Source organism: Schistocerca piceifrons, chromosome X, assembly GCF_021461385.2.
Source record: "Schistocerca piceifrons isolate TAMUIC-IGC-003096 chromosome X, iqSchPice1.1, whole genome shotgun sequence".
NCBI classification, from domain to species: Eukaryota; Metazoa; Arthropoda; class Insecta; order Orthoptera; family Acrididae; genus Schistocerca; species Schistocerca piceifrons.
This window is the reverse complement of record NC_060149.1, coordinates 308,939,178-308,960,225: the sequence shown is the minus strand read 5'-3', so window position 1 is coordinate 308,960,225 and position 21,048 is coordinate 308,939,178. Positions and strand designations below refer to the sequence as shown.

At 42.9% G+C, this 21,048-nt stretch overlaps 1 protein-coding gene across 1 annotated transcript in view; it reads left to right on the top strand.

Moving 5' to 3' along the window:
• Window positions 1-347: 347 nt before the first annotated feature.
• The window catches only part of LOC124723000, a 107,243-nt gene continuing 86,542 nt past the window's right edge, over window positions 348-21,048 (top strand). The window contains exon 1 of the mRNA XM_047248174.1: window positions 348-429. Within this exon, the coding sequence (XP_047104130.1) occupies window positions 348-429 (82 nt within the window). The remainder of the gene's footprint in view (window positions 430-21,048) is intronic.

Below are 21,048 nucleotides of genomic sequence, written 5' to 3'. Positions count from 1 at the left end.
TCACCCGGTATATTCATCATTTTCTTGGACTTAGCCTAAGACATTACTCAAAATCTTTCAGTCTTTCTCTCTCGCTCAGTTCCTCGTTGACACTTTTCTCTGTTGATTGCGAAGCTCTCTGTTCGTACGACAGTGCAGTAGTGTTTTCGAAGTGGAAGCCACATTTCTGATGTCGACGATCCGGAGGTTCCGGTTTCAGAGTAGGAGCGTGGGGTAATTGTTGCTGTCGGTTTCCCGAAAGTCCCGCTATACGCGGGCGCGTCGGTTTTTGCGGGCGCGTGGTGGGGCTGGGTGCTGGCGGCTGGCCGCGAGGAGCAGTGACCGCGCGAGCCAGAGGCTGCCCAACCATGGCCGTGACCGCGCCGCTGCCGCTGCTGCTGCTGCTCCTGGCGCTCGCGGTGGGCGCACACCTCGCCGCAGCAGCCTCCGGTAAGTGCACACTGCCTACATCACTTTTCTTTACTGGCTAACGTCGTATTGCGTGTGTCAAACGTCGGTTTCGAGTGTTTGTTTTCATAAAATTCGTCCAATTTCACATAAGTCACACGCAACGAAAATCTGTAACGCAACCATCTGTGTGTGGCGTGTTTATAATTATGTATTATTTATATTTTAGGACAATTAATCTGTAAAAAACACACCACATGTCATAAAGAAAGCATGTAAACTGTCTGAGGATGAATCACAACGATTCGAAACCGGTAACGGCACCCTTTGAATACAGGAACTGAAAGTAAATTTGTGGCTGGTTGCTGTCCTAACACCATCTACACTTGTCTCAAAAAATTGTCTAGTAAATATGGGCTCTAAAATGTATACCTTAAGAGATATGAGCACATGTTCTGTAGAATTAAGTTTCACAGTAGCGAAGAAGAGCAACTGCCCATAGCGCTTAAAGTATGCACTTTCGAGTCCATGTTTACTGAACGTTTTTTCTTGTTTCGTCCAGGCTACCACATCTCAAACTACGTAAAGCGAAGAGCTTGCAGTAGGAGAAATTTGTAAGCGTAGACTTCTCCGGCCGTTGCCATTGTCAATAATATTCTTCTGGGTTGTTGACCGCACCGTCAGTATATAAAATTTTCCGATGTTTCGGCCACAATTGCAAGTGGCCTTCCTCAGGGCTGCGCTGAGCTGACAATGCGGACAACAGCCCAGAAGAATTTTATTGGCTACAAGAGATTTGTTTCGTAGTATCGTCGATGAAGAAGTGTCCATAATTCTTAAGGTATGCATTTTAGATCACATCTTTACTAGAATTTCTTGCTTCGATTGATCGTGTTCGTCACATCCCTAAATCCTGATCATTCCTCCTGGGACACTCTGTATACAATACTTTAGGGTGTCTCATTTATGTTGATCACCCCAAATAACTTTTTGTATAGAAGGAAAATAAATCATGTTTCAAGCAAATGTCGTTTAGCTATCAAGGTGACATTGGCCAGCGCAACTGGCATGCTTGCAACTTCGTTCATTGCGAAGGTCCGAACACCAGTACGTCTTTTTTAATTTGCATCCGATATTTTTTTTAATTGCTAATTCACTGTTTCTTTCTCAAGGCCTGTTGGGAAACATGCCATAGTGTACCATTCACGTAAAGATGACGTTATTAAAAACGTAGCACAAAAGTGACTTTGACTCTCCTGTGTTAGTGTTAGTACACAGTATGTACATTGGAGAGCTCTTTGTCTAAGATTACCAGTGGAGGCACGAAATCAAACATATACATTATTGAACAAACTGAAGGGAAGAACATGAAATGAGTGCATGTGAAACATGTAGACAGACGAATGGGTTATAGATGGACCAAGGAAGTCCTTTACTCGGCTCCAGAGCTGTTAAAAGATCGAGATACGACCTAATGGGAGCCATATAGAAAATATGTAGGAGGAGGAATGATACATGCTATTGAAGACCGTAATGGATATAAATATCTAGAAGAGGCCTTTACCCAGTAGTGAATGCTATAGATGCCAGTGTGATTGTGTGTGTGTGTGTGTGTGTGTGTGTGTGTGTGTGTGTGTGTGTGAGAGAGAGAGAGAGAGAGAGAGAGAGAATTTACAAGCGGAAAGCAGAAAGTGTAAGCTATCTCGCCATTTTCGCACTTTGGGCTTCCATGTTATATCCAATACAATATGTGTCAGGATGTGTGGTGGCAGCGTAACTATTGGGAACAGTTGCAGTTATTAGAATGGTCTCCAGTTTCAACTACTAGGCTCTACTTTTCTTTATTCTTTTCTTGAAATTTTCGTCCTTACAATCCAACAGTACGCTTAGCCATGAAGTATGCAGTGCCTGTGCTGGGCAGCAACTGAAAAAAGAAAAAAATAAATAAAATAAAAATAAAAAATGAAGTTCAAGCTTCGTCAGAAATATTTTAGGGAATGCGTAAAAGCGTAAACCTAGCTTGGCGGACAGCTAACTGAACTCCGCAAGTAGACCATCTTAAAAAAACTACATGCGCTTCCTCACCGATAAACTGTTGTATCGTAATTCAACATAATATGGAAAATTCAACATACTCCACAAACAAAATGGTTGGCGGAGAAGAGGAAGCACTGAATGAGAGTGAGCTGCAGAAACGAACAACAACGATCAGCTCCCTTATGAGAACGAATGTACAAGAACAGCTCAGGATGTATTGAATGGAAATGCTAAGCGACTATTACTGACCATTCTCTAACTCATGGATTTGACAGAATTATGCATCTGATACAGTCTGACACGGTACATAGTTGCTGTGTGAGGATGCAGACACTGAAATGTAGATGGCAGCCAGCCGCATTGGAACTCCTGTTTCGTGGTGTATCAGTTACAGAGAAACCGGTGCATCCCACGCGGAACCTCCGGTGGGGCAGGTTCTGTTTTCCGTGGGCGCTAAGTGCCTTCCAGCGACCCGCGCACTTGAGGGCGATGGCCCTTCGAGGCAAAGGGCCATTGTGAAAGCTGATCACCTGGCCTCGCCAATTCGCCTGAAAAACAGGGATGAGGCATTGTCGGACGCTGATAGAGCAACTGAGCCAGCACGACAGTTCTCTCCTGTTCCAAATGTGGCTACCTTTCAGCATGATAATGCTCATTCACTAGTTATTTTGTAACTGTCGAGAGCCCCACTGTTACTCAGAAGATGGTGCTCTTATGAAAGCGTCACTTAGAAACAGAAATATTTAAAGAAATATGTTGAAAGAAAAACCGCTCAAATCTTTTGTTTAGATTATATTTACTTTCATTCCAATTGATCCGTAGTGAGGAGATCCTGCAGGATGTAGAACATGTCAGAAAAACAATAATGCATGACAAATATTTACAACTAAATCAAATAAGCTAGTGTACCTCTTTTTTTAATGAACACTTTATGACAGGATCATTTTACAACACTCATTTACCAAGATCGTGTTAACGCACTGAGTTTAAAACTAAAAAAAAATGTTTTTTTTATAAGGTAATGATCATATAATAGAACTGCTACAATACTCTAAATCTTGTACCTGGCTGCACGTTCAGAGACCGTGAATAGTTACAATTGAAAGAAAATCAGCCCTCGGTCACTATTTTTAACAAATTAACCTGGTTTCGACACTGCTGGGAGTGTCTTCCTCAGAATTTAAATCAAAGAATGGTCTATATTCTATAACATGGCCACAGAATTTTGACTAAAAACGTATGATAGAGTATAAGTACGGAAATGTCGTGAAAGACTGGCAGTACTTATATGTCATTTATAAAATAATAAATATGCCAAAAGGGCATTAGTCACAAAAATATTAAAGATAAAGAAAACTGTGATGGCGGGCCACTAAGGGCTGCTCGTTACTTGCGTTGTGCAGGTTGCAAAACGGACTCTTGATATAAATTCTGAGGAAGACACTCCTAGCAGCGTCGAATCCAGGTTAATTTGTTAAAAATAGTGACCGAGGGCTGATTTTCTTTCAATTGTACTACAATACTTATTTACAATGAACATATTACTGCACTTAAATGGTGCAGAAGTTAGAGTGTACTTTGTATATACACATACACACAAATGATTTGTCTAAAAATAAGAAATAAAACAGATTAACCACCATCTTAGAATTTTAAAGAGTAGTAGAAGACATTTGTTTGGTGGGTTGTGTAGACTGTGCAGTCTCATGTTTTCTGCATGATTTCGAGCATCATTCAAACGCGAGTCAAACGTTTCTCTAATGTGTTTTATATCTTACTTTTAGACAAATCATTTCACAAGACATGAACCCCCCTTTTTTAAAAATATCATTATAGCCATTTTTTTCATAGTTAAATATCACACCAATGTAACTTTTTATGCGCAACATAGTTAAGCTTTGAAGAAGTGAACTTTTTGACACTTCGTTTACATAGCTAGCAGCACTTCTTTGCGGAATATTTCAATTTTCCTCCACACAAAAATTAAGTTTTTCTTAATTACCCTGATTACTTTCAGCAAATTAAACCCTTTTCTGCAAAACTAGACTTCACGCTGGTCAGCTTGACATCAGATTTGTCCATTTCCCACTCATTGGTTACGGAAATTCGGGCAAAAATCCATTGTGTAATTTTCTTTTCAATCACCCTTATTACTTTCAAGCAATCAAATACTGTTTTACGAAACTAGACCTCACCCTTCTCAGTTCGATATCCAATTTCTCCATTTCCCACCCTTCGTTTGGCTACAAAAATTCGAACAAAAATCCATTGTATGATTTCTAGGGAATCTTGTCTTCGCTCCTGTCAAACACTTTGCAAGAAATAGTTTGCACTTGGAAAATCTACAAGGGTGTGACATGCGAGATGGGTGACAACTATCCCGGGTATAGGTGACAGTCGCCTCAAAACAGAGTCCGCATCAATGAGTTTAGTATTTGCAACATCGTATCCAATACTTATACACCGTGCGAGGCGGTACACTGTTTGGAACACTGGACTCATATGCGGGAGAACGCTGTTCAAATCCCCATCTGACCATCCAGATTTTGATTTTTTTGTGGTTTTCCTAAATCGCTGAAGGGGAATTCCAGGACAGCGCCTTTCAAAAGAACAAAGCCGATTTCCTTTCCTGTATCTGAGCTTGTGCTCAGTCTCTAATGGCATCATCGCCAACAGAACATTAAACCCTAACCCTACTTCCTATCAAAACTCATGTGCTCGATCCACTTGGGAGGCATCGACCAGAGGTTCCGTCTCATCTGCGAAAGCCTTGGCTACTGATTTTTGAAACCTCATTATTGAAAGTAAAACCCGCTTGAAAGGAAGGAAGATTAGTATTTTACGTCCAGTCGTCAAAGACATTATTAGGGACCCAGCACAAGCTCGAATTAAGGATGACTGACGAGGGTCTGTCTACCGCCAGCGTCGGTGTGGTTTTTAGGCAGATTTTCACATCCGACTAGGTGGATAGCGGGCTGCTACCCACGTCCCGCCTCAGATATATGATTCACAAACATTTTGAAAACTTTGTCACACTTTCACAGGGGATAATGCTAGGCTGCAAACAGATGGGGTTCACAGACCGGGGAAAGGCGTGGCAACGGGAAGGGCATCCGTTCATCCTCCACCAGTTAACATTGCTAAATCGAAACTAGAATACCGACCCCTTGAAGACACGGGGTAAGTCCAGAAAAAGGAAGGAGGCCACTGAAAAGTAGGGCAGGAATTAACTAGTGACATGAAGCAGATACTTGGGTACAAGGGTACACGCATGCATGTGTTTTACTTAGGCTAATCATCGCTTGTACAGATTCCATCAGTCATTCTGGAGGCCTCTTCAGCCACATAATTCCGATCTTCTGACTCAAATTGTGGATACATAACACATCCCTACCTTTTGGTTCAAATACAATCGAGGAAAGATAGAATTTTGTTTTATTAAATTTCCGTTACTTTTTTGGTAATATTTCGGAGTAGTTAATAGTAGTAATATCTGTTTTGTATTAGGCGCCGCAGATTTCTCGGTGGCACATGTATATGTTCGACAAAATAATCCGTTCTAAGTGGAATATAAGTATGTATAGCCTCCTAGGTCTCACGAAAGTACACTCACAAGTACAAATACTACATCTCAGCCAAGTAGTGCTGCAAATACGACACGTGCATAAACAACATTTTCACTTATGAAATTAGCAGATTTGTTAGTTATTTTCGAAAAGGATTTTTAACTTTCAGAGCTACCATTGGGTTCATCTACATTATTATTTCGCTATTCACCGAACGGTGTGTCCACTCGCAGATGACGCAGGGGAAGGAGGATTGTCGATTTCACTTCGAGTAAGCTCGATTTCTCCACTTTTATTGCTATGCGAAATGTATGTGTGAGGAATTTATAGGTTTTGTCTGATGCCGGAGCTCCCCTCTCTCAATTTTGAGGTTCAACAGCTGCGTGACGCAGTCTAGTAGAGACTCCCACAGGGGTTTGTTTAGCATTTCTGCAAGGCTCTCGCGCTGACCTACCTGACTTGTAACGCTTACTCATCTCTTCTCTAGGCTTTCCAATAATTCGTCTTAGCAAGTCTCCGAGACTGGCGAACAATGCTCATGAATACTTCGGACGAATGTTTTGTCACCGACCTCCGAGGATGATTTTCCTTCCATAGGATTGTTCCAGTAAATACCAGTCTAGTCTCTAGTATCTACACTGGTGTCCAAAATTAAAGCAACAATAAAAAATTTTGCAAGTTTGCGTTTATTTTGCCACAAAACACTATAAACAGGTGATACTTTAAGTAGAAACAGTCTAAAGAATTCTCATATTCTCTGGGTCTATTCAATGTACTCATATTATTTTATTACATTTTAGTCTATAATATTTCTTCAATAAAATCTGATCAGTTCGTTCTATCTCGTGAGATTTTTTTTTTAAAGACCAAAACAATAATTCATATAAATAACTATCTTTATCTTGTGTGGGTTGCAGGGGTACCGACCCCTGGGGAGGTGGGTGGGTGTTCCTGCATGGCTGTCTTCACTAACCTGTAGATAAAAACGTGCTTCGTTTTTTTTTTTTCAACTTAACAGATTTGCACACACATTCCGACAACTGGGTAATGTGCTCAGTATGGGGTGTGACCACCTCTGGAAGCAGTACAGGCCTGAAAACGACGGGGCATGCTGTGAATGATGTCATCAGTCTCATGTTGAGGCAATAACGCCCATTCTTCCTGCAGAGCTGCTCGCAAGTCTTGGAGAATAGTTCGTGGATGCTGGCGTGATGTAACCCGTCTCCCTAGTGCATCCCAGACATGCTCCACGGAATTCAAATCGACAGAGCGAACAGGTCACGCCATGCGTGCAATATCTTCAGTTTCCAAGAAATCATCAGCCCCCCTGTGCTCTATGAGGTCGAGCATTATCGTCCATCAGTACGGAATCTGTGCCCACAGCACCTCGCAACAACTGCACATGAGGTCCCAAGATCTCGTAACAGTAGCTGACAGCAGTTTAAACCGCCACAGTGCCTGACAGCAGTTAAACCTTGATTATTTAACTGTACAATTTCTTGAAGAGATGTTCCAATGGTCAACATAATCCCAGCCCACACCATTAGGGATCATCCTCGATATCGGTCTCTTTCCGCAATGTTTGCGTCACGAAATCGTGTTCTGCGTTCACTCCAAATACGACTCCGTCGATAATCACTCTCCAGAGCAAACCGGGACTCATCTGTCAAAAGAAAATCGGCCTAGTATTCGACCGTCCAGGTAGCATGTTGACGACTCCACTCTAGACGTTCCCTTCTGTGAAGACGCGTCAGAGCTACACATACGGCATGTCTCCGACAATAAAGCCACTCTACAAAACCTTCTTACCGTTTGCCTCGATACGATACGTCCAATGGATGCTGCGAGGTCAGATGCCGCTTGCCGGGCAGCACTAAGGCGGTACCGTCGTGAGCTTACAGCCAAATAACGGTCCTTTCTTTCTGATGTCACACGTGGTCGGGCCGCCCTGGTCTTTGGGATACAGTTTCGGCCTCTTTAAACTGTAGCCACATCCGAAAAGCAACAGAACGATTCACATTAAGCCATCGGGACACATCAGTTTGCGAATGTCCTGCTTCCATCCTTCCTTTGGCCCTCCACCGGAGAGAGACTGGTAGGCGTTTTCTCTGTACCGTATTGCACCGTCTGTGACTCTGTACACAGTGATTGTGGAAAACTACCCCGTTTGATAGGTGCACAGCCGTCATCGTTGGCGTGGTTGTCCGTTGACCGGAGTGTCGTCTTCCGTGCAGAACACGATCGTACGGACACCTGTTGACAGTTTGTATGATTATATCGTTCATACAGGACGGAGGAACAGCGGTTTGTTGCTTTAATTTTTGACACCAGTGTACATAAATCTTTGAGGATGGGTATCCCTAGACATCAAACATTTTTGAAGGATTCCAATGACAGATCACCGAAGTGACAGTAAAAAATATGGAATCTCAATATTGTATCTTTTCCTCCTTTTTCTGTACAAAGATGCTTTCAGCTAGATTTAACTACTAAATATTTTTGTGTGAATTTACTTTACTTTGAAATTACAATGAAATGACAACCATTAGCTGCTTACAGGCGTTGACATACGTCAACGGGGCCAGATGAAAATGTGTACCCCGACCGGGACTCGAACCCGGGAACTCCTGCTTACATGGCAGACGCTCTATCCATCTTTTTTTTTTTTTTTTTTTTTTGACCTCATTTTGTTCTATATTGCTCGTTGAATTTGTTCGGGGCGGACGTCCGATGACACCCATTCAGGTTCTTCGTTGATCTGTTCACTCAGTTTTTTTATTGCAGACGGTTTCTAACCCTCTTGACCGAGCGCGCTGAGCTACCGTGCTGGCTATCCATCTGAGCCACCGAGGACACAGAGGATAGTGCGACTGCACTGCCTCCCGCGACACACACCTTCTCAACGTATTGTCCCGCACTACATTCGAAGTGCCCCCGCCCATTATACTCATTACTCGCGGCGCGTTGCCGATTCCCGTAAGAGTTCGGGCACTTTTTGGCATCCGCGCAGAAGAAGAAGATGGTCAAGTGGCCGGTGAGCCTTAACTATATATATATACTAAGATGGTATCTGTTCTTTCGGACATGTCCTTACATAACATGTACTTTGGCAGTGGTAGAATCTTTCTGTAGTCAGCCGGAAATGCTGGTTCAAAATGGTTCAAATGGCTCTGAGCACTATGGGACTCAACGTCTGAGGTCATCAGTCCCCTAGAACTTAGAACTACTCAAACCTAGCTAACCTAAGGACATCACACACATCCATGCCCGAGGCAGGATTCGAACCTGCGACCGTAGCGGTAGCGCGGTTCCAGACTGGAGCACCTAGAGCCGCTCGGCCACACCGGCCGGGAAATGCTGGTTCTCTAAATTTTCTCAATAGTGTGTCACGAAAAGAAATTCGTCTCTCCTCCAGGAATTCCCATTTGAGTTCACGAAGCATCTCCGAAATACTCACGATTTGATAGAATATACCGATAAGAAGTCTAGCAGCACGCCTCTGAATTGTTTCAATATCTTGCTTTAATTCGACCTGTGAGGCGGGGGGGGGGGGGGGGGGGGGGGGAGCAGTGGGAGGAAACCCAAACACTGAAGCAGTACTCAAATAGTGGGTTGCGTGGGTTGCACTAATGCTCTACTCATGGTCTCCTTTATAGATCAGCTACATTTTCCTAGAATTATCCCAATAAACCGAAGTCGACAATTAGCCTGCTCTGCTACCGACATTACGCACTTGTTCCATTCATATCGCACTGCACTGTTACGCCTAGATATTTAATCGACGTGATACAACTAATACAGTATTCGAACATTACAGGAGTGTTTTTCCTACTCATCTGCGTTAACTCACATTTTTCTGTATTTAGAGCAAGCTACCATTCATCACACCAAATGGAAGATCCATCTAAGTCATCATGTGTAGCCCGGCCGGCTAGCCGCGCGGTCTAACGCGCTACTTCCCGAGCGTATTAGTGTCGAGGTCTGGTGTGCCGGCCAGTCTGTGGATGGTTTTTAAGGCGGTTTTCCATCTGCACCGGCGAATGCGGGCTGGTTCCCCTTATTCCGCCTCAGTTACAATCGGCGATTGCTGCGCAAACACTGTCTCCACGTACGCGTACACCATAATTATTCTACCACGCAAACATTTGGGGTACACTCGTCTGGTATAAGACGTTCCCGGGAGGGCCACTGGGGGCCCAACCGCCCTGGGTTCGGTGTGGGGCGGCGGTGGGGTGGGTGGACTGCTGTGGCCTGTTGTGGGGTTGTGAACCACTGAGGGCTACGGCGGGACGAAGCCTCTCCGTCGTTTCTAGCTCCCCGGTTCAATACACACATACACACACACATCCTGTGTCGTCCTGCAGTCACTCGACAACGATACTGTCCCGGAGACTACAGCGTCATCAACAAACAGTCGCAGACTGCTGCTCACTGTGTCCGTGAGGTAGATCAAATGGTTCAAATAGCTCTCAGCACTATGAGACTTAGCATCTGAGGTCATCAGTTCCCTAGAACTTAGTACTACTTAAATCTAACGAACCTAAGGACATCACACACATCCATGCCCGAGGCAGGATTCGAACATGCAGCCGTAGCGGTTGCGCGGTTACGGACTGAAGCGCCTAGAACTACTCGGTCACACAGACCGACCAGCTTGCAACAAACCTACTATAAGACCTCACTCAAACTCCATCAACTGCAAAAATCGTTCACGCCTACATTGTCACGGCATGGTAGCGATGTTGCAGACTCACATGGGACTCTATATACCACAGCAAACTAGCTGCTATGAGCTCTGGAGGTGAACAATTGATGCCGAAGCTTACTACACTACACGGCTGATAACGCACTTCCTGGTTTTTTCACAGTGCTGCATATGTTATCATCACCTTAGCTGCTCTCTTGTAGTATCCTATGCAAGTATAGCATGGTTCAAATGGCTCTAAGCACTGTAGGACTTAAAATCTGCGTTCATCAGTGCCCTAGACTTAGAACTACCTAAACCTAACTAACCTAAGGTCATCACACACATCCATGCCCGAAGCAGGATTCGAACCTGCGACCGTAGCAGCAGCTCGGTTCCGGACTGAAGCACCTAGAACCACTAGGTCACAGTGGCCGGCAATTATAGCATGCCTCAGTCACTTACGTCAAGGTGTTCTTCTTTCATTTTCCAGGAGTGCATTTGCGAATTTGTAGTTAGGGGCCGCCACTGACTTGATTTGAAATATTCCACCAGTTAGCCCAAAATAATGGGTTTAAAATGCTAACTTTTCTATTAAATCTTCATATGAATGGGTTTCAGTTTTAGCCACAGCCCTTGTCTGGGGAATATGGTAAATGCGTGATGGGGCATCGGCACATTTTGCTGCTGACGCGAGACTGCATCTAACGCGGTAGTATCCTCCAACATGGACAGCCCGAGCAGAACCTGCACAGTGCCCTCCGAGACCACCTGACCGCAATCCTTTGGATTTTTCTCTCTGTGATCATCTCAAAAGTGAAATGCACAGCACGCCCGCTGATATGCTTGAAGAACTGGAAACAATGTGCATAGTCTTATCAAGATTCACGATATGATTCGAAGAGGTTTGAAAGAATTCCTAATAATAAACACTGTAACAGGATTTACGACATGATTCGAAGGTGCTTCAAAGCATTCCTAACGATAAACATTATAACTCTACGTTATCAAGAGTTACGATATGATTCGAAGGTGTTTGAAAGAGTTCCTAATGATAAACATTATAACTGTATTTGACAGTGTCACGAAAATAGTGTCACGTGTAGTTGTATTGTTTATCATTTTACCCTAATGTTTTTTTTCTTTCGTCATTGTTATTTCATTCCCCTCGCCCCATATGGGCAGGGTGGACCGTCAGCGGTGCAACATTCAGCTCTTCAGTCAAAAGCTTATTCTTTTTTAAAATAAAATAGACGAAAAACAAACATAATTACCCAGGGATGTGGCTCAGTGGTTAGCATACTGGATTCAGATTCTGGAGGACGACGGTTCAAGCCTGCGTCCGGCCATCCTGATTTAGGTTTACCGTGATTTTCCTAAATCGCTACGGGCAAATGCCGTGATGGTTCCTTTGAAATGACATGGCCGACTTCCTTTTCCGTCCTTCCCTAATCCGATGGGACCGATGACTTCGCTGTTAGGTCCCTTCCCCCAATCGACCTACAAACCAACCAAACATAATTAAACGTGCAATGTTTACAGATGGTTTAAAAAGGATAAAAAAGGATGAATTTTATTGATGTCTACATAAAAATCATTAATACTGTTTGTTCCTTTTTTAGTTAGAATCAAATAACCAAAAGCTAAAAAACAAAAATATATACGTTTTAAAAACACATTGCACAAACGTGACATTCTTCTACGAAAAAGCACTGCATTTTCACATAAGGAGGGAAACAACCGGAACTATAAACATTTATTTAAAAATCATTACAGCCATAATTATTAATATCCAGAGCTAAAATTTTGCGCGTGTAAAGAAAAAGAGCTTTATTTTAACAGAATAATATAATAAAACAAGCAGTATTACTATTTTGCCAGAAATTTGAATTTTGAATTTATTTATTGACTTTTTTTATAAATATCCGTAACTCACATTCTAATCATGCAATGAATTTGAAAATGTTCTTGTAGTATCCGAAGACGGTTACAAGATCACTGAACTATAGCCGTTAATTTTTGTTTCAAATCGTATTATTGACAGAGTTTTGAATTTTGCACATCCACAATTAAGTTTCTTTTTCTACATACAGTTCTATAAAAATGAGAATGTCATCGCAGTATCTTGTATTTTTTAGTTTCAGTGAAACAGAAACATGTTTCAAACAGATCCTGAAAATTATATAGCTTTAGCGCTATACTTCTTGAGGAAAGGCTGCTAACAATACAAAAAATGTAAAACCGAGAAAATGGGTTTGAAAGATTTCTTCTCATACTTCTACATGTAATAAACTTACCTCAATCTTAAAATCCTCCATACTGATACTTCTCATCCTCCAGGTTTCTCTTCTCCCTCCTTCTCCTTCGAATCCGGCTAGTCTATACATGTAGGTAAGACAGTGATCAGTCAGCTTTTTTGACGCTGCTCTCATCGATGGTGTAAAATGCTTTCGTTGTAAACACACCTGGATCTATACAAAGTCTCTTCAGCACTTCAATTCTGTCATTATTTCCGTCATTAAAACAGAAAACTGCATCACAGACACCTATTTCGAGTGATTCAAGTCCACAGAATTTCCTCTTTGAGCATCTAATCCAAATTAAGCTATTGAGGCTTTCAATTGCATTCTGTGTCTTCCCAATAAGACACTTCCTCAGTTAATCCTGGTTTGCAAGAAACCTGAATGTGGGCTTTATTGTATTCAAAACAGATTCTGGTAATGTGAATATGTCTCATTTCTTCTGTTGTACTTCCACCAATCGACTTTCGGACACAGATTATGCATTGGTGCATTATGCAGCGGATATTTTGTGGAAAAAAATTATCCCACACAAACGCCTCATTGCCTCGAAATTGTTTGTGTTTTTCCTGATAGCTCTCCCATGAAATAACTGAGGAGAACCAATTTCTTTCAGGGTAAGGCTGTCTTTTCCTCCTAGTGGCTTTCCATCCTCAAGCATGAAACTTGTCAGCCAAACATATGGATACCAGCCAAAGATATAGATGTCAGCCACAGATATCGAAGGAAAATGCTATTTACAATCTCAAAAAATCCACTGAATCAAGTAGTTTCCCAAATTTAGGAAAATGTGGAGGTGTCTGCCAGTGTTAAACAGTTTAATATTTTAAAGGCATTTCTTTGCTGCTGTCATGATAAAATACACACACAACATGGATTAAAAATGGCTCTGAGCACTATGGGACTTAACTTGTGAGGTCATCAGTCCCCTAGAACTTAGAACTACTTAAACCCAAGTAACCTAAGGACATCACACACATCCATGCCCGAGGCAGGATTCGAACCTGCGACCGTCGCGGTCGCGCGGTTCCAGACTGTAGCGCCTAGAACCGCTCGGCCACTTAGGCCGGCAACATGGATTAAACTCTATAGATTAAGAAAATAATACTTTTTAAAAATAGTTTTTTTTTTGGACCCAGATATATTACATCCCCCCCCCCCCCCGCCCGTTAAAATCTGAATGACTTGCACTGGAACCGGCCGCTGTGGCCGAGCGGCTCTAGGCGCTTCAGTCCGGAACCGGAATCGGGCATGGATGTGTGTGATGTCCTTAGGTTCGTTAGGTTTAATTAGTTCTAAGTCTAGGGGACTGATGACCTCAAATGTTAAGTCACATAGTGCTTAGAGCCACTTGAACTTGCACTGGGAGAAAAGGATGTGGGGAGGGGAGAATACCTATGTTCTACAGGGCCGGGTGCGAGTAGAAAAAATACAGGGACTCGTTAGGTAGGAAACTATGGTGATAAATGTTCTCTATGAGTGCTCATCATCTCTGGTACCCTTTCATTCTATCACTAGAGTAGACTAGATATGCTGAGAGGCACAGGAGAAATGGTTTTCTGAGACAGGTGTCATCATCCAGACTTATGCTTTCCACAGTTTACCTAAAACGCTGAAAGCAAATGCCGGGATGGTACCTTCGAAAAGGCCGTGGCTGTGGAAAGAGTACAGCCGCAGTACTAGGAGGCGGGTGGCGAGCTCAGCCTATTACCTCGGGAAAGATCCCCGGTATTCATTTGATAGCAGGCTGAGTGGACCTGGCACGAGAAAAAAATCTCCACACCACCACTCCTATCTGGATTTGACCGCGGGACCTCCAGGACTGATGTCTAGTGCCCTACGCAGCAGAGTGCCATGGCCACATAGGGTATAAGACAGGATACTAGGAGGAGTACATTTCAACAACGTGATAACACCGGAGAACATATCTACTAAAATCAACACACAGTATCTTGTCACTTACTACTCTGTAATACTATTAGTCCCCAACTGACATAGGCAGTTCGATGTTATACAAAGAAAACAATTTCAGCTGTAGGTGACGTTAGTGAAAGTAATGCCTAGGGCATCAGGTATACCCGTTATGTTAAAAAATGATTATTAAAAATTCCATATATTATTTACACTGAAGAGCCACAGAAACTGGTACACCTGCCTAATATCGTGTGGGGCCAACCGAGCACGCGCAAGTGCCGCAGCACGACATGGCATGGGCTCGACTAGCGTCTGAACTAGTGCTGGAGGGAACTAACACCATCAATCCTGCAGGGCTGTCCATAAATCCGTAAGAGTACGAGGCGGTGGAGATCTCTTCTCAACAGCACGTTGCAAGGCGTCCCAGATAAGCTCAATAATGGTCACGTCTAGGGAGATTCGAGACCTGCGTAAGTGTTTAAACTCAGAAGAGTGTTCCTGGAGCCACTCTGTAGCAATTCTGGACGTGTGGGGTATCGAATTGTCCTGTTGGAATTGCCCGCGTCCATCGGAATGTACAGTGGACATTAATGGACGCCGGTGTCAGACAGGATACTTACGTACGTGTCACCTGTCAAGAGTCGTATCTTGACGTATCAGGGGTCCCATATCACTCCAACTCCACACGCCCCACGCAATTACAAAGCCTCCACCAGCTTGAACAGTCCCCTGCTGATATGCAGGGTTCATGGATTCCTGAGGTTGTCTCCATATCCGTACACGTCCATCCACTCGATGCAATTTGAAACGAGACTCGTCCGAGCAGGGAACCTTTTTCCAGTCATCAACAGTCCAATGTCGGTGTTGACTGGCTCACGCGAGGCGTAAAGCTTAGTGTCCTGAAGTCATCAAGGGTACACGAGTGGGCCTTCGGTTCCGAAAGCCCATATCGATGATATTTCGTTGAATGGTTCACACGCTGACACTTATTGATGGCCCAGCTTTGAAATCTCGAGCAATTTGCGGAAGGGCTGCACTTCTCTCACGTTGAATGACTCTCTTCAGTCGTCGTTGGTCCTGTTCTAGCAGGATCTTTTTCCCAGGGATGTCAGAGATTTAATGTTTTACTGGATTCCTGATATTCACAGTACAATCGTGAAATGGTCGTACGGGAAAATCCCCACTTAATCACTACCTCGGAGATGCTGTGTCCAATCACTCGTGCGCCGACTACATCATGTTCAAGCTCACTTAAATCATGATAACCTACCATTGCAGCGGCAGTAACCGATCTAAGGACTGTGCCAGGCACTTGTCTTATGGAGGCGTTACCGAGTGCAGCGCCGTATTCTGCCTGTTTACGTATCTCTGTATTTGAATAAGCATGCCTATACCAGTTTCTTTGGCGCTGCAGTGTAGATTTCGAATATATGAAAAATTACTGATCTAGAGGTAAAATTTTTACGAACAAGGCCATAGCTGCAGCCCTCCAAAACTTCTGGAGTTCGAACATAGAAAAGCGGCACATACCGAAATAGCTCAGCGCTTAAACTACAACCAAAATATTTAAAAATACTACAAGGAAAAATAAAAATTATAAAGAGAGCAATAGTAATTTAAAAATGTCGAAGGAAAGGAGTCAGGAACATATATTATGACTTGGAGGAACCACTGAGCAGTAGCAGGTTACACTTACACGTCGACATCATCAGTCATTACACCTGTGCTACAAGACGGTCGTGGCTGCAGCGCTTCAAGCTGCCGGAAGAGACCTATATGAAAACACTCAATGCTTTTTTCCGTTTAAAACTATTTAAAAACAGTAGCACCCGGAAAAATTAAAATTATTAACAGATGACAAACACTACAGAAATATGGATCGAAGAAATCAGGGACATTATTTCAATTAAGATGAACCACATACGTTTATAGCCTAACAGCGGATTACACATGTAACATTAAGGTAATTAGTCACTGCAATTACGCTACATAAACTTGTTAAGCCGATTACACCGATCGTCAATAATAGCCCCATCCTAAACTATAAATTGAATAAAATGAGCAATAAAATGCTAAGAGAGTTACACGCACTCAGTAGCAATTACGGCAACAAATTTTTTAAAAATTTTATTCTTTTTCCTTCCATATTTTTAAATATTAATTGATGTATTTATAATTTTTATTTTGTCAAGTACTATTCTTTTAATATTTTGATTGAAAATGATACACTGAGCTATTTCGATATGAATCGCTTTTCTATGTTCCAATTTCAGAAGCTTTGAAGTGCTGTAGCTACGGCCTTGTTGGTGCACATTAGATACTTATGTCAACAATTTTTTCTTATATGTACAATCTATATAACATAGCTAGTTTTTAAAAGCATTTGTCATATAACGATTCTACATCTACATGTACATTTATACTCCGCAAGCCACCCAACGGTGTGTGGCGGAGGGCACTTTACGTGCCACTGTCATTACCTCCCTTTTCTGTTCCAGTCGCGTATGGTTCGCGGGAAGAACGACTGTCTGAAAGCTTCCGTGCGCGCTCGAATCTTTCCAATTTTACATTCGTGATCTCCTCGGGAGGTATAAGTAGGGGGAAGCAATATATTCGATACCTCATCCAGAAACGCACGCTCTCTAAACCTGGCGAGCAAGCTACACCGCGATGCAGAGCGCCTCTCTTGCAGAGTCTGCCACTTGAGTTTGCTAAACATCTCCGTAACGCTATCACGGTTACCAAATAACCCTGTGACGAAACGCGCCGCTCTTCTTTGGATCTTCTCTATCTCCTCCGTCAACCCGATCTGGTACGGATCCCACACTGATGAGCAATACTCAAGTACAGGTCGAACGAGTGTTTTGTAAGCCACCTCCTTTGTTGATGGACTACATTTTCTAAGGACTCTCCCAATGAATCTCAACCTGGTACCCGCCTTAACAACAATTACTTTTATGTGATCATTCCACTTCAAATCGTTCCGCACGCATACTCCCAAATATTTTACAGAAGTAACTGCTACCAGTGTTTGTTCCGCTATCATACAATCATACAATAAAGGATCCTTCTTTCTATGTATTCGCAATACATTACATTTATCTATGTTAAGGGTCAGTTGCCACTCCCTGCACCAAATGCCTATCCGCTGCAGATCTTCCTGCATTTCGCTACAACTTTCTAATGCTGCAACTTCTCTGTATACTACAGCATCATCCGCGAAAAGCCGCATGGAACTTCCGACACTACCTACTAGGTCATTTATATATGCTGTGAAAAGCAATGGTCCCATAACACTCCCCTGTGGCACGCCAGAGGTTACCTTAACGTCTGTAGACGTCTCTCCATTGATAACAACATGCTATGTTCTGTTTGCTAAAAACTCTTCAATCCAGCCACACAGCTGGTCTGATATCCCGTAGGCTCTTACTTTGTTTATCAGGCGACAGTGCTGAACTGTATCGAATGCCTTCCGGAAGTCAAGGAAAATAGCATCTACCTGGGAGCCTCTATCTAATATTTTCTGGGTCTCATGAACAAATAAAGCGAGTTGGGTCTCACACGATCGCTGTTTCCGGAATCCATGTTGATTCCTACAGAGTAGATTCTGGGTTTCCAAAAACGACATGATACGCGAGCAAAAAACATGTTCTAAAATTCTACAACAGATCGACGTCAGAGATATAGGTCTATAGTTTTGCGCATCTGCTCGACGACCCTTCTTGAAGACTGGGACTACCTGTGCTCTTTTCCAATCATTTGGAACCTTTCGTTCCTCTAGAGACTTGCGGTACACGGCTGTTAGAAAGGGGGCAAGTTCTTTTGCGTACTCTGTGTAGAATCGAATTGGTATCCCGTCAGCCCCCCCCCCCCCCCCCCCCCCCCCCCATGAACCATGGACCTTGCCGTTGGTGGGGAGGCTTGCGTGCCTCAGCGATACAGATAGCCGTACCGTAGGTACAACCACAACGGAGGGGTATCTGTTGAGAGGCCAGACAAACGTGTAGTTCCTGAAGAGGGGCAGCAGCCTTTTCAGTAGTTGCAAGGGCAACAGTCTGGATGATTGACTGATCTGGCCTTGTAACAATAACCAAAACGGCCTTGCTGTGCTGGTACTGCGAACGGCTGAAAGCAAGGGGAAACTACAGCCGTAATTTTTCCCGAGGGCATGCAGCTTTACTGTATGATTAAATGATGATGGCGTCCTCTTGGGTAAAATATTCCGGAGGTAAAATAGTCCCCCATTCGGATCTCCGGGCGGGGACTACTCAAGAGGATGTCGTTATCAGGAGAAAGAAAACTGGCGTTCTACGGATCGGAGCGTGGAATGTCAGATCCCTTAATCGGGCAGGTAGGTTAGAAAATTTAAAAAGGGAAATGGATAGGTTAAAGTTAGATATAGTGGGAATTAGTGAAGTTCGGTGGCAGGAGGAACAAGACTTCTGGTCAGGTGACTACAGGGCTATAAACACAAAGTCAAATAGGGGTAATGCAGGAGTAGGTTTAATAATGAATAGGAAAATAGGAATGAGGTTAAGCTACTACAAACAGCATAGTGAACGCATTATTGTGGCCAAGATAGATACGAAGCCCACACCTACTACAGTAGTACAAGTTTATATGCCAACTAGCTCTGCAGATGACGAAGAAATTGAAGAAATGTATGATGAAATAAAAGAAATTATTCAGATAGTGAAGGGAGACGAAAATTTAATAGTCATGGGTGACTGGAATTCGAGTGTAGGAAAAGGGAGAGAAGGAAACGTAGTAGGTGAATATGGATTGGGGCTAAGAAATGAAAGAGGAAGCCGCCTGATAGAATTTTGCACAGAGCACAACTTAATCATAGCTAACACTTGGTTTAAGAATCATGATAGAAGGTTGTATACATGGAAGAACCCTGGAGATACTAAAAGGTATCAGATAGATTATATAATGGTAAGACAGAGATTTAGGAACCAGGTTTTAAATTGTAAGACATTTCCAGGGGCAGATGTGGACTCTGACCACAATCTATTGGTTATGACCTGTAGATTAAAACTGAAGAAACTGCAAAAAGGTGGGAATTTAAGGAGATGGGACCTGGATAAACTGAAAGAACCAGAGATTGTACAGAGTTTCAGGGAGAGCATAAGGGAACAATTGACAGGAATGGGGGAAAGAAATACAGTAGAAGAAGAATGGGTAGCTCTGAGGGATGAAGTAGTGAAGGCAGCAGACGATCAAGTAGGTAAAGAGAAGAGGGTTAGTAGAAATCCTTGGGTAACAGAAGAAATATTGAATTTAATTGATGAAAGGAGAAAATATAAAAATGCAGTAAATGAAGCAGGCAAAAAGGAATACAAACATCTCAAAAATGAGATCGACAGGAAGTGCAAAATGGCTAAGCAGGGATGGCTAGAGGACAAATGTAAGGATGTAGAGGCTTATCTCACTAGGGGTAAGATAGATACTGCCTACAGGAAAATTAAAGAGACCTTTGGAGATAAGAGAACCACATGTATGAACATCAAGAGCTCAGATGGAAGCCCAGTTCTAACCAAAGAAGGGAAAGCAGAAAGGTGGAAGGAGTGTATAGAGGGTCTATACAAGGGTGATGCACTTGAGGACAATATTATGGAAATGGAAGAGGATGTAGATGAAGATGAAATGGGAGATACGATACTGCGTGAAGAGTTTGACAGAGCACTGAAGGACCTGAGTCGAAACAAGGCCCCCGGAGTAGACAACATTCCATTGGAACTACTGACGGCCTTGGGAGAGCCAGTCCTGACAAAACTCTACCATCTGGTGAGCAAGATGTATGAAACAGGCGAAATACCCTCAGACTTCAAGAAGAATATAATAATTCCAATCCCAAAGAAAGCAGGTGTTGACAGATGTGAAAATTACCGAACAATCAGTTTAATAAGCCACAGCTGCAAAATACTAACACGAATTCTTTACAGACGAATGGAAAAACTAGTAGAAGCCGACCTCGGGGAAGATCAGTTTGGATTCCGTAGAAATGTTGGAACACGTGAGGCAATACTGACCTTACGACTTATCTTAGAAGAAAGATTAAGGAAAGGCAAACCTACGTTTCTAGCATTTGTAGACTTAGAGAAAGCTTTTGACAATGTTGACTGGAATACTCTCTTTCAAATTCTAAAGGTGGCAG